The sequence below is a fragment of the Clinocottus analis genome, unplaced genomic scaffold, assembly GCF_023055335.1.
Source record: "Clinocottus analis isolate CAN_PGR_092001 unplaced genomic scaffold, fCliAna1.0.p SCAF_22, whole genome shotgun sequence".
Lineage (NCBI taxonomy): Eukaryota > Metazoa > Chordata > Actinopteri > Perciformes > Cottidae > Clinocottus > Clinocottus analis.
Genome location: NW_027175954.1, coordinates 2,146,299 through 2,159,638, shown reverse-complemented (window position 1 = coordinate 2,159,638; position 13,340 = coordinate 2,146,299). Strand labels below are relative to the sequence as shown.

The window sequence follows — 13,340 nt, the reverse complement described above, 5'->3', positions numbered from 1 at the left end:
TGTGTTGTTCATCACTGATAACGAAGCAACATAAGGCCGAGTGTGTGTGTGTGTGTGTGTGTGTGTGTGTGTGTGTGTCAGTAGCAGTCCACGATGACCTCTTCCCCCGGCTGTGCGTCTGGGTGAGTGTGAGCGGCGCTCGCGGTCAGTATGTCCTGCAGCAGAGAGAGAGCGGAGTTGTGGACGTGGTCGCTGCTTTGAGCGAGGACGTCCAGCCGCTGGTCCAAACCCAGAGACCTCAACGCCTCGCACACGCTCACGCCGTCGCCTCCCTCGTCCCCGAGCGTCTTTCTGATCTCCCGGCCCCAGCCCCAGACGGGCAGTTCGCAGGATACCGCCGCCGCGCCCGGCGCCGGAGGGCAGACCGCGTCTCTGAGCGTCACCAGCAGGCGACAGGCCCTCAGACCCACGGGCCTGTCGCAGTCGACCAGACCGCTCAACAGCGCCGAGATGACTCCCAGCTCGACCGCGCCGGCCAAATGTGACTCTGCGCCCTCTGCGTGTGCGCAGGTGTGGTCAGAGACCACGCCATCGGGGCGCGGCAGGGCACCTGAACGCTTCCCGTAACCCTGATGACCTGAAAAGACATCGGCCAGCAGCAGCTCGGCCAGCTCCAGCGTGTGGACTTTGACCTCCCAGTCCAGATCGGCGCTGCCTCGCGAGAGGACGGAGCGCACGGACTGCATCAGCAGCGAGGCGGAGGAGCAAGAGGATGCGGATGGCGACGAGGACGAGGAGCACGAAGAGAACCAGGAGATGAAGTATCGCACGACAGCCCTCCTGGGGAAGCCCTCCGTGTCCTCTGAGAGGATTTCAAGCAGCCGGCTCACTATTTCAGTCTGGAAGGACGGAGATTCACCAGTAAAAGTCAAGTTTACATTCAAACACATTGTTTGTCATCTTGTTATTTTTTTTATCTGTCGAGGCCCTGAACAACGACACGGGTTAGTGCGTTCATTTTGAGTGTCAATACATAAAATAAAAAATAAAAAAATGAAGACCAAAGGAGAAAATGGTAACTGTACAAAATGAATAAACAAATGTATAAAATATACGGTCAAACAATTATCTCTCGTAATATTTGAAAATGTTGAAATAAATTACAACCATTTTACAGAAATTACAGGTAACCGTGTCATCACCCTTTTTTTTTTTTGGAAATAGAGCCACAATTTTGCAAATCTGTGTTGTGTGTTAAAATATTTTGGTTCAGTAAAAATTCTTGCAGCTGCATTTTGGACAAGTTTTTTTTTGTAATGCTCCAGAGAAGCGGAGGTTCTCTGAGAATAAAAATGTCTTCATTTGAATATCGGTGAACTCTGAGATGCAAGCTAATATGTCAGAAACACCACGACGAATGGAACATAGTTAACACAACCCAGTGTGTGTGTGGAAGGTTGGGCACAACCAAAAGACATGACAGACTGTAACGTGGTCCTAAATGTTGATCCTAACTTGTCTTGGTCCAAAGAAAATAGCGGCTTGTGTTAAATTAGCCAAAATCTCAAACAACTGACATCTGACACACTGCTTTACACCACAGCGCGTTCTTCAGCGTCGTCTTGTGCCGACAGTCTCTTTTCCTCAGATTCAAATTAAAACAATGTCCGCCTACCTCCTCCTGACTGAGCGCTGTCCCCTGCTGCCAGCTGTGTGTCCGCGTCTTTGCCAGTGCACAGATGGCGCTGGCTCTCACGTAGCTCTCCGTATCCTGGAGCGCCTCCTTCAGGAGAGGAACGGTGCAGCGGACGCCCAGCAGGGCGCCGGACGCCTCCGAGACGCGCACACCTGCGAGGTGTCCCAGAAACTCCACCGTGGAGTCCCTCACCTCCCAGCGCATGTCACACACGCGCTTCTTCACTACGTCCACGAGATCTGACACCGGTATACACATACGTTTACCTTCAGGGACACGTTGCTGTGTATTACAGCCGCATGTATGCAATACGCTGCTGGTGAACCTCACCTTGTCGGAGCTGGTCTGTTACGACGGACGCGTCTGTGGACACACTCGTCCATTTCGCTAAGGCCTGGTAGGATTTGTGGAGCACCTTAGAAACACAGAAAGACTCCTCAATGATAGAAAACAGCACTGACTTACAGCTTAAGATTAGAACCCTTAGAAATAGACTGAGACTCTCTTTGTAACTTTAAATCTGGATTCAATGTGGAAAGCTTAAAAACAGTTAGTAAGTGGACATTTAGTAAGGATTATGATGTCATACTACTCACCTTTGTCCAATGGCCAAACGGCTGAATGTTTCATATTGTACCAGACACTCAATAGTGTGTGTATTAATAATAGTGTCTATTATCAATTGACACTAATAATCTAGTGTCTATTGCTAATAGTGTGTCTATTTGCTACACTCACCAAACAATGTTTGTTTGTCTGGTGATTGAAGTCAGGTATCTTACCAGCATTTGACTAAAGGATAGTATTTATTTTGTACCCTCATACTTCTGTTCCACTCTCAAATACTTTGCTTCTATACGTGACAGAATGCACACATCAGTATGGAGTATGAAAAAGTACGTCCTGTTCTGAAAGTAAAATATTCTTCTCAAAAAGATAGATTGTATTTTTTAAATATATTTTAACAGGTTAAGATCAATCGGTGAGTGGTGGCGTCTTCTTCTAAGTCACTGCTTGTCAGCAGAAGTTGAACGTCGGTGACAAAATAAACGAGGTTGCAGTTGAGCAGAAGACAACAGCAACACACACACACACACACACACACACACACACACACACACACACACAGACACACTCAAAAAAACTTACCGTGGGATCAGAATCAGGATTGTTCAGATATTGCATCAGAACTGTGAACACTTCACTCATCAACTCCTTCGCTCCTGAAACACACAACATGGAGGACACATGCTACATGTTTTAATCTGAAAAACACTTACTCTCACACACACACACACACACACAACACATAATGTTCAGATGCTGCAGCATTTGTTTTTGTGTCAGTAAAAGTTGTAAAAGTGTTTGGTTAAAGAAAATAGAACAGTATTTCTAACAGGACAATCCCACATAGACACTCAGTGTTACCTGAGCTGCTGTTGAGAGCCGTCAGAGCCTCGAGTGCACATTTCTGAACTTTGCCACTGCCGATTACGTTCCTGCAAACCTTACTGCAACCAGTGGACGAAGAGGAGACGCCGGTGCAGATCTTTAACAATGACAGAACTGCAGTGACAATTAACTGTGGAGGACAGGGGAGGACGTCGGAAGGCTAGGAGGATAAAAAGAGAGAGAGAGGCAGTGGTGTCAGTCTGCTGCACATCAATACAGTCCATCTCCTCTGGCTGTCTTCACGGCCTCACCGTGAGTGTGATCTGCGGTGTGTTTGTCAGACAGACACAGATCACGGAGATGCAGGAGCTTTTGCACTCCAGCTGCTCCATCACTGAAGACTGATGCTCATCTGCTGCAGGAACAAAAGTACATCTAGTTATAAAGATGCTAAACATGCTTTATAATGATGTTTTCTGTGTATATCTGTGTGTTTTACCAGTGGTGTCTGCGCCCAGCAGTGTTTGACCAGTTACAATGTGGAGGGGTAGCAGTAGTATTCTCACGGCCCGGGCTGTGTGGACAGTATCACTGCTCAGAAGAAGAAGAAGAAGAAGAAGAAGAAGAAGAAGAAGAAGAAGAAGAAGAAGAAGAAGAAGAAGAAGAAGAAAATAGCACACACGGGTAAATTAATTGATTGTTTCTGCAACTTGAATGTCAGAAAGCTGAGGTCGTGCTGGTCATCCACTGGTGACAGTGAAGACTGGCGAGTGTGGCGTCGTGCTGTGAACAGATGCTTACTGGTGACCCCGGCGAAGAAAAGCGGCTGCAGCATGAATGAGGTCAGCGGGTTTGTTAACGCTCAACATGGACGACAGAAGACGGCTCACACGTTGGTCCAGGGCACGCTCATCAGCGCCGGAGCGGCTGCAGACAAACACGTTTCACTCGATCAATTCAGCTGGACGCCATCATCACAGCGCATATTCCCCTCTCTCCTTTTACTTTATGTTTTTGCAGCATGTGCTCTGTTAGCACACTAGAGGTGGGAGTCAATGCAGCTTCTAACTATTCCTTTAATTCAGTAACTACTGATAATACATGGAATGGAAATATGTGTTTTTCTAATTCTTATAACAACTTATCTACAAACATCTTTTCATGCATTTTCCTTTAAGCACTTGTTGTTCATCTGCATTTTTCTTCATACTTTCTCGTCAATGGGTTTGCTTATATGTGGCAGTGATGTTAACGTATTATATGTATGTGTTTGTGTTCACATGGAGAGACAGTCGACCTGTATGCAGCCAGAATGACGTCCATCAGAGGCAGCGTGAGCTGACTGCAGCCGGCCGTCACCAGTTCCTCCAGAGAGTTCGCGACTGTCTGGAGCAGCTCTTCCCAGAGAGGAGGCTCGGCCCGGGCCAGGAGCAGCGCCAGCAGTTTGAGGATCTGCAGACTCTGACGGAGGTTTGTGTATTTTTTGGGAACCAGCGACGCCTTGAGGTACTCTGAGATCGCCGTGAGAGCAGCCGTGTACTCTGCGCTGGCATGCGTCCTGCCGTCATCTTCTTCTTTCTTATCTTCGCCGTTACATCCCAGAGAAGAGGCTGGCTGAAAGAAGAGTAAGATGTGGGCGAGCATTTGATTGGCAGCTGAGGCAACGAACAGACTCGGGTCTGTCTGGAGTTGAAGGAGCGGGTCAATGAAATCTGTGAGGAAAATAGATTGTATGAATTAAGTATTGCCTGCTTTTTTCTCATCCAATTGTCTTTTAGAATATACAACATTTTAGGAGAGATGGTCTCATTTCCAAACATGAAAAGTCACCTGATTGCACAAAGAAGCTGAGAGCCTTTGGGTGCTGCAGCATGCTCCGTAAGCCCTGGATCCAGCCGATCCGTAAGCAGGGATCCTCCCAGAGTCCAGCGTCTTGCCAGCGCTGAAGGTGGAAAACCTGGTTCAGAACCGAGCGTTCCTGCAGGCGGCAACGTCACCAAAGTCAGAATTTGTTTCAACAGTTTGGTAAAAGTACACGGAGCCATTGACTCGACCTGAAGCCGCTTGAAGCCGTCCTCAGTGGCAGCCATTAAGCCGGTGAGTCTGAGGGTGAAGGAGAGGACGCCGGGGTCTGAAGCCGTGTTGTGAACCACAGTGGATATGAATTCGAGCAGACATGGGCAGGCCTCCAGCAGAGATCCCCCTTCAAGAGGAGCAAAGGTGAACATGAGACACTGGCACAGATCTATTACACATCCTGGGTTGGAATAACCTTCAAGGCAGATCCTCCTGTTCCCCTCACTCTTTGTTCATTCATATGCTTCATTTTGGCAGACTTTATATGACAGTTTTGTTCTTATGGATATAATTATTTAGGAATATGTACCATGCATGTATTATATCGAGACAAATAATAATAATAGGGTATCTTTTCACACTATTCAAATCACCTGCTGTACTGATTCATTCATTCATCTACTTTTTTCATTGTGTTGTGTGAAATACATTTGTTTATAGTTTGTTTCGTATTCCCATATGTCTCTTGTTTTTGTCCCAGTATTAGAGTTTGGCTGCAACGCTGTTTTATAGACACATTTAAATAAACTGATGATCAAAACTGGTGCTTTAGTGGTGAATATCCTCAAACAAATTAAATAGCCAACTAATTAAACAAATGAAAGGCCAGGCAGTGGAGCTTGAGTGTTCAAAGTGGCCTCTCAGGGGTCATAGCCTTATATCCTTCCAGCTACCTGGCTGTGACATGTCTCCAGTTCACCTGACATCCAACTACAGGAACAGCAAAAAGCCCCTGAAAGCTCCACCTTGAGAGGTCTAAGATGGAGGAAACCATAAAGAGAAGAAGGCAGGAGGAATGAGGACAGAAAGCGGAACCGTCCCACCATGTTCGGTACTAACCGGCCTCGGTGAGCCCTGTGAACCAGTCCAGCAGTTTCTCCAGGCTGGTGTCATCGGGCAGAGAGCTCCCTGAGGCCGCCAGCACCTCACACACACCGGGCAGCAGCGACACACACGCTGCGTCCATGGTGCTAACGTGTCTGTGTGTGTGTGTGTGTGTGTGTGTGTGTGTGTGTGTGTGTGTGTGTGTGTGTGTGTGTATACACTATTTAATTATGCACAGACTAACTTATCTGGAAATACAGCTAGACGCTATGTTGTGTAGCTGTCAAAATGTTGCATTTAAGCTAAACGTCCATCTCGCGGGAAATCGTTTCGGATCCACCGGGTGCGCGTGGCTCTCCTCTTCTTTCGCTGCAAAACGTAACAAGGACGCCTGCGCTGTTTACTGATCTGTAAACTATTGGACGGTAAGCTACACGCGAGGGTGCAGTCGTGGACCTCGGTCCCTATGTTTTACACCTCTACTTCCCGCCGCTGCGCTTCCTTTCCCAGTCGAACTGGTTCCGGTGTCACGTTTCCGTCGCGTCGTCCATTTTCACTGAAACCGCACATGGTGCCGCGCCGGTCGAGGACCGTCAGCCTCTTAATTTTTGGGATTTTGCTCCGTAGTGGCGAGAAATCTTTCTCGTAACAGCCGATAAATGCAAGACACGGTGGACATGGTGGACGACCCAGAGTATGACGAGGATGAGCCCTCCTTCAGCGACCCGGAGGACTTCGAGGATGACGTCGAAGACGAGGGTGAGCGGCCGCAGGAAACACCCCGGCTTTCTGGCCTGCTGCTAACCGTTAGCTATGAATCGCACTAACTGAACTACAAAACGCTATAAATCCACACAACTCGTCACTTTGTCAAACGGGCTTGTCATGTTTAAATCTTGAGATTTTATTAACACAAATATCAAACAATATGTTATCCTACATCGCCATTTTCCTTATCGTCATCCGTTCGCTCCGTGTTGCGTTTCACGGCTATGGAAAGCCTCAGCCGGACACCAAGCTGTGGCCTTGTCGCTGTCATTGTGAAAATTACAACAGCGGACTAATGAAAAGCTTTGTATATTAACTGGCTGAGTTAATGTTGAAGGCCAAGACCACTACTGCGAGACTCCAGTCTGTGGTTTTGTGTGAAGCGGCTGGTAAACGAAGCTTTCACGTCAGATAAACGTGGATGCTGAGTACACAGTGCTCTCCATGTCTGCCAACACAAACGTGAACAAATTACACATCAGTAGGTTGAGTAATACTCAATGAAGACTAATGTAACAGCCCTGCAGTAAAATATTTACATGTGAAGTAGTATGAAGTGTTCAGTTTTCTTGGTTGGTTTCTTTTTAATCTTTATGTCCATTGCGGTGTTGTAGTATTGTATTACGTTACTCAGAGTACATTTTTAATGTAATGTTTGTACAATCGTTGAGGAGGCTAAACATTAAAAACTACAAATCCCCAAATATAACAGTAGAGTTAAATTATCACCTCTCTAAAATATCAGATGCATTAGTTTAGGCTGTACTTATTTAATTGACATCAGGGTATAGAGTACTTTACAAAATCATTTATGTTATTACTTAATGTTTTCATAGTGTACCACCTTTACCTGCTGACTGGGGGTACGGAAATATATAAATAGGTGGCAAATTAGTTGAGCCTCATATTATACCTGTTAAATCCCTGATCCAGTTTTATCTTAGAAGCTTTTGTTTGAAATTGTATTTGTAAGCAAAGTTTAACACAGACGGATCAGATAAGTGACTAGCGTCAGTGTTGCCCTCCCTAATCTTCCCGCTCCTCATTGTCTCCCCTTTAGAGCTCATGGAGGACATCCTGAGGGAGAAGCCCCAGGAGGCTGACGGCATCGACTCGGTGGTGGTGGTGGACAACGTCCCTCAGGTGGGCCAGGAGCGTTTGGAGAAACTCAAGAACGTCATACACAAGATTTTCTCCAAGTTTGGCAAGATCGCCACTGAGTTCTATCCAGAGGCTGATGGCTTGACCAAAGGGTACGTGATCTGGTCCATGCACTTGTTATGGGAGTACACTTGCTTTAATGTGGAAAATAAGATGTAAAACAAACCCATATCTCATGCAGATATATCTTCTTGGAGTATGGTGGTCCTAACCAGGCCCTCGAAGCGGTAAAGAACGCAGATGGATACAAACTCGACAAGCAACATACATTCAGAGTCAACCTCTTCACCGACTTTGACAAGTGAGTGTGCGGAGTCGGATCAGAGGTGGATCAAATATGACGGCAGATGAATGTGAGACAAGTAGATTCATTCTGTCCGTTTATTTCCCCAGGTACATGAACATCAGTGATGAGTGGGAAACTCCAGAGAAGCAGCCTTTTAAAGATTTTGTGAGTATTTTAGAAGAGATGGGAGCTTTTTATCCGGTGAAATCCTTTCAAATACGGTACTGAATTTCAACAAATGAATATGCCAAACTGTCTGCCTGTTTAGGGAAATATGCGCCATTGGACTGAGGACCCAGACTGTCGTGACCAGTACAGTGTTATCTACGAAGCTGGAGAGAGGACGGTCATTTTTAACAACGATGCTAAGGATCCAATCATATCTGAGGAGAGAGCAGTAAGTAGTTGCTCACACTTTGAACTGCAGCGTTAATAAAGGTTGTAATAAATGTAATTCAACGTTACTTGTTGGCTTGCAGACTAATGATGGTTTTGTATCTTGATGCAGCGCTGGACAGAGACGTACGTGCGCTGGTCTCCTAAAGGCACCTACCTGGCCACCTTCCATCAACGTGGTATTGCATTGTGGGGCGGCGAGAAGTTTAAGCAGATTCAGAGGTTCAGCCATCAGGGCGTGTCCCTCATCGACTTCTCACCGTGTGAGAGGTAATCAATATTGCTGTTTTGCCCTACTTATAGCCACTTTCGTAGGATTTAGTGTTGAAGCGTTCATGATGTGAACTGATGCACTTTTTAAAATATATTTTACATGTTCCAACAAGATTTTTTGGCCATAATCTAATTATTTTGCTAATACCAGGCCTAACTGTTGATGAAAAATGTATCTTGACACATTGAAATAATAGCTATAGGAAATACTGTAATTCTTATTCATATGTATGAAACTCATCAGCTTAGTTTATCAATAATGAACTATGGATAATATTAAATAAAAAGTGCCGTATCTTAAATGCCACTTGTGGTTGTGCTGCCTTTCAGGTATGTGGTGACCTTCAGTCCACTGATGGACACGAAGGAGGACCCACAGGCCATCATCATCTGGGACATTCTGACCGGACACAAGAAGAGAGGTTTCCACTGCGAGAGCTCTGCACACTGGCCCATATTCAAGTCAGTGTTTTGGTCATGAAAGATTTTATGTCTCCAATTGACTTCTATGTTGCGCTCACATCTGTTGCACCTACAGTAATGAATGTATTATAATGAAGCATATTGATTCCTAGATGGAGCCACGATGGAAAGTTCTTTGCCAGGATGACCACAGACACGCTGAGCATCTATGAGGCTCCAGTAAGTAAAGCAAAGACAGCATAAAGTTGTATTTGTTAAAGTGTGTATTTGTTAAAGTGCTGACTTTTTTTTTTCAATTTGTCTCTTCCTTCTAGTCAATGGGCTTGCTGGACAAGAAGAGTCTTAAGATTTCCGGGATCAAGTAAGAAAGGATACTTTTCTGACTTTGTTTCTTGCAGTTGGAATGAAACAAAGTCTTTTGTTGCAAAGAAACAAAGTATTTTTGCTTTAAATTGGGAAATATTGAGAATAACCTTTTTGTTTATTCACAGGGACTTCTCATGGTCTCCCGGTGACAACATCATAGCATTCTGGGTACCTGAGGACAAAGATATTCCAGCGCGAGTGACTCTGATGCAGATCCCTACCCGCCAGGAGATCCGCGTCCGAAACCTCTTCAATGTTGTCGACTGCAAACTGCACTGGCAGAGAAATGGAGACTACCTGTGTGTGAAAGTGGACAGGACTCCGAAGGGAACACCGGTAAAGAGAAAGCAGCGAGAAACCGCTGACACCTCACTGTGAGGGGGGGAAAAGAGGGGAGGAAAAAAAATGCTCAACTTATTTTTTTCCCCTTTTCCAGGGCGTCGTCACCAACTTTGAAATCTTCCGCATGAGAGAGAAGCAAGTTCCTGTCGATGTGGTGGAAATGAAGGGTAAGCACATAAGAAAAAAACTCTCAAAGTAACTTGTTTTCCAAAAGAAATGAAAATCTAGATGCATTGTTGTGTTTCTGTCTTTGCAGAAGGGATCATAGCGTTTGCATGGGAACCCAACGGCAGCAAGTTCGCTGTTCTCCATGGAGAGTCTCCAAGAATCAACGTCTCCTTCTATCATGTCAAAAACAACGGCAAGATAGAGCTCTCGAGTGAGTAGATCAGACCGACGCACTAACTGTCTTACTGACTCTAGTTTGCACAGTCTAGAACAAGCGATAACCCTCCACTGACTGTGACGCTTAATCCTTTTTTCTTCAGAGACGTTTGACAAGCAGCAGGCCAACAGCATCTTCTGGAGCCCCCAGGGACAGTTCTTGGTGCTGGCTGGACTCAGGAGGTTAGTTAAATCTGTGTGTGTGTCAGTGACGGCAACAATAAGCCGCTGACGACCAAACTAAATAACTTTTCTGACACCTCGTATGAGAGCTACGCTCCTTTTTTTGATTCTAACTCTGATCTGAGGCTCACAATATTACAGATTTATCTGTTTTGATGATGACGACGTTGTGTGCGAGTGTATAATCTTCTCATCTCCTGTCTGTGTTCAGTATGAATGGTGCTCTTGCCTTTGTGGACACGTCCGACTGCACCATGATGAACATAGCAGAGCACTACATGGCCTCTGACGTAGAGTGGGACCCCACCGGCCGCTATCTCGTCACCTCCGTCTCCTGGTGGAGCCACAAGGTGCGTGCTGCCAACTGACTTCACGGCTACTTAGCTTTTTCTTTCCTACCAGACCAATACACCGTTAACAACATATTAAACATGGCATCCTTTTCCTCCACCTTTTTTTGATGTTCAAAGGTGGACAATGCATACTGGCTGTGGACGTTCCAGGGCCGTCTTCTCCAAAAGAACAACAAGGACCGCTTCTGTCAGCTGCTCTGGAGACCCAGACCTCCTTCCCTGCTCAACATAGAAGACGCCAAGGTACTATTATAGTATATATAGTATATATTCTGTGTATGTGTTTGTGTGTGGAGCCAATGATGACGAACTAAATAACTTTTCTGACACCTCGTATGAGAGCTGCTCTGCGGCTCCTGATTCTAACTCTAGTCTGAGGCTCATATCTCGAACAATGTCTTTTAAATTTGTGGTTTTGGAGCCATCCAATTACAGTAATCATCCTTCTTCCTTGTGCAGCTAATCAAGAAGGATCTTAAGAAATACTCAAAGATCTTTGAGCAGAAGGATCGTCTCAGCCAGTCCAAGGCTTCTAAGGTTTGACATGTTCATTTCTTTAACTGATGAGCTTCCATACAATAAACAAACAAATAATGTATTGATAAACGATGCCTGTTATTCTGTTTTGGCACTAAATGTTTGACGTGTTTGTGAGTAGGAGCTGGTGGACAAGCGCCGGACCATGATGGATGATTACCGTAGCTACAGGGAGACGGCGCAGCAGATCTATCAGGAACAAAAGAGCGCCCGCCTCGAGCTCAGAGGAGGTGAGAACGTTCTCATGTTCAGTACTCGCGAGTCTTCGACTTTACGTAAGGAAATCACTGACACCTGTGTGTTTGTCCTCCAGGAGTGGACAGCGATGAACTGGACAGCAATGTGGACGACTGGGAGGAGGAGACCATTGAGTTTTTTATCAGCGAAGAAATCATTCCCCTTGGAGATCTGTAGTCCCCTACGCAGGTAACACTCACACACATTATACATGAAAACTAGATTCATGCAGTTAAATCCTGAATAGTCTTTATCGGTCCAGTCAAATGCAGAGGATTTAATAAAATCCTTCGGTTAACTATGCTCCTTGTTTTTTCTGTTTCACTGTGAAATACGTGATAGTACAGAAGCGAAAGATGCTCTAACTTCTGTTTTACTGGACTTTAAGGATTATTGGACAAAACTTTGCAGTCAGTGTTGGTTTTGCCTTATTCATATTTAGCTCCTGCAAAAGGGTCACATTACCAAAAAAACTATCTCCTAAACATGTAGTTAGCATAGATAGTGTCTTATGTGCTTAAGGTTTTAAGATGGAAATTTGTCCAAAATGGCGGTGATTATCTTTTACGATTTACTTAATGGGAAACTGCGGCCTTTTGTAACTGTTGATTCTTCGCGCAGCTGCTGAATTTGATGAATGAAAGTTGTTTTGTGGTTTAAAAAACTCGACAACATCTGAGAAAATTTAGGGACATCTGCTTTCTATAATGACTTCACTTTAAGACCAGGCTTGGCGTATTATTCCCTCTGTCCCTCTTTACGCCGATAACATAATAATCTGTACAATCGCTCTCCCTCTCTCTTTCAGTCCATCCGTTTTTGTGTGGAAGGAGGAGAGAGGAGCTGCGTCATTGATTGGAGGACGACGACCACATTGTGAATTTTGGGGTTCAAGAGCCTCAACATTCATATTTAGTGACATCATCAAAGCACGCCTTACGGAGCAGCAGCCACATCCGAGGACAAAAGAGGATACTTTGTATTTCATACTTCTCTTTGTCTCACACCATTTTTTTTTCAGTGGAACTTGGTATTTAGTAATACTGCTTCCTTTTTTTTCTATTCATCAATTGGAGTAACTTGCTCCCTAATCTCAGCCCCATCTCTTATCGGACCTTCGTTTTCCAGGGGTTGTGTTATGAACTGGCCTCACCATGCAAGTGTGTTATTACAGGGCAGCACAGAGTGCCATACCAGTGGGGGATGATGGTGTTAAGAAGAAACGAGTAGCCTTCGTTATAAATGCGCTGATGTGGCACTATAGTGGCCTGTATCCTCCTCCTTTCAGATTAGGCTTTCACACAGGGAGGTGGTGCGCAGTGGGAATAACTTTAAATAAACATTCAAACACAATGCTACCTGACTGTGTCTCAGTGTTTGGTTCTTTATTGGCGAGGGCGTCGTCTGTTCTCCGTGCTCTTCAGCATCACCAACCAATCTTGATGATGTTTCAGTCATTTATGAAACAGAGAAGCGACACGTGCTCTGGTTTCAGCCGCTCGAGTATCAGGACTGGCAGCGCTTTTACTGGTTTATATCACTTTCAATTCATTATATTTCAGCTTTGGACTGACGATGGTACAAAACAAGCAATTTTACGACATCGCCTCCAGCTCTAGAAATCTGATAGCTATTTATAGATTATAGACTTAAATTAATGAAAATACTGATTGCACTGACAGAAACATTTTTTAGTTACAAC

General features: G+C 45.1%; 2 protein-coding genes and 2 non-coding genes across 6 annotated transcripts; 3 read left to right on the top strand and 1 right to left on the bottom strand.

Annotated features, from left to right (window-relative positions):
* Nucleotides 1-77: 77 nt before the first annotated feature.
* On the bottom strand, nucleotides 78-6,505 carry brat1 (BRCA1-associated ATM activator 1). Of its 3 annotated transcripts, none has more exons than XM_068589140.1 (12): nucleotides 5,945-6,505; nucleotides 5,083-5,231; nucleotides 4,859-5,006; nucleotides 4,326-4,740; nucleotides 3,830-3,955; nucleotides 3,528-3,622; nucleotides 3,340-3,443; nucleotides 3,065-3,248; nucleotides 2,786-2,859; nucleotides 1,967-2,051; nucleotides 1,616-1,875; nucleotides 78-839 (listed from the first exon to the last, which is right to left on the bottom strand). In XM_068589140.1, exons 1-12 carry the CDS (start codon nucleotides 6,069-6,071, stop codon nucleotides 78-80), a joined length of 2,529 nt encoding a protein of 842 aa, XP_068445241.1. In that variant the 5' UTR covers nucleotides 6,072-6,505. The 3 variants fall into 3 exon arrangements, with proteins under 3 accessions (XP_068445241.1, XP_068445244.1, XP_068445242.1); XM_068589143.1 differs by having other exon boundaries at nucleotides 3,340-3,440; XM_068589141.1 differs by having other exon boundaries at nucleotides 3,528-3,619; nucleotides 5,945-6,503.
* LOC137793149 (eukaryotic translation initiation factor 3 subunit B) lies at nucleotides 6,334-12,991 on the top strand. The gene is made up of 19 exons (XM_068589144.1): nucleotides 6,334-6,688; nucleotides 7,758-7,950; nucleotides 8,040-8,159; nucleotides 8,252-8,309; nucleotides 8,413-8,541; nucleotides 8,653-8,810; nucleotides 9,144-9,275; nucleotides 9,389-9,455; nucleotides 9,551-9,597; nucleotides 9,728-9,938; nucleotides 10,039-10,111; nucleotides 10,201-10,323; nucleotides 10,433-10,511; nucleotides 10,723-10,861; nucleotides 10,982-11,107; nucleotides 11,324-11,401; nucleotides 11,523-11,631; nucleotides 11,715-11,827; nucleotides 12,447-12,991. The coding sequence occupies exons 1-18, from the start codon at nucleotides 6,589-6,591 to the stop codon at nucleotides 11,813-11,815; spliced, it is 2,043 nt and encodes a 680-aa protein (XP_068445245.1). The 5' UTR covers nucleotides 6,334-6,588; the 3' UTR covers nucleotides 11,816-11,827; nucleotides 12,447-12,991.
* On the top strand, nucleotides 10,552-10,640 carry LOC137793364 (small nucleolar RNA SNORD60). The gene has a single exon (XR_011078208.1). It is a non-coding gene; the product is annotated as a small nucleolar RNA SNORD60 (small nucleolar RNA).
* Nucleotides 11,159-11,246, top strand: LOC137793367 (small nucleolar RNA SNORD60). Its single transcript, XR_011078211.1, has one exon. It is a non-coding gene; the product is annotated as a small nucleolar RNA SNORD60 (small nucleolar RNA).
* Nucleotides 12,992-13,340: the final 349 nt, after the last annotated feature.

Coding starts and splice junctions, on each gene's coding strand:
- brat1 (XM_068589140.1), bottom strand. CDS start 6,071: ATGGACGCAGCGTGTGTGTCGCTGCTGCCCGGTGTGTGTGAGGTGCTG. Junction 3,956..4,325: donor GTCATTCTGGCTGCATACAG/GTCGACTGTCTC, acceptor GTTTGTCTGCAG/CCGCTCCGGCGCTGATGAGC. Junction 840..1,615: donor CAGCGCTCAGTCAGGAGGAG/GTAGGCGGACAT, acceptor CCGTCCTTCCAG/ACTGAAATAGTGAGCCGGCT.
- LOC137793149 (XM_068589144.1), top strand. CDS start 6,589: ATGCAAGACACGGTGGACATGGTGGACGACCCAGAGTATGACGAGGAT. Junction 8,310..8,412: donor AGCAGCCTTTTAAAGATTTT/GTGAGTATTTTA, acceptor CTGCCTGTTTAG/GGAAATATGCGCCATTGGAC. Junction 11,632..11,714: donor CCGCCTCGAGCTCAGAGGAG/GTGAGAACGTTC, acceptor TTTGTCCTCCAG/GAGTGGACAGCGATGAACTG.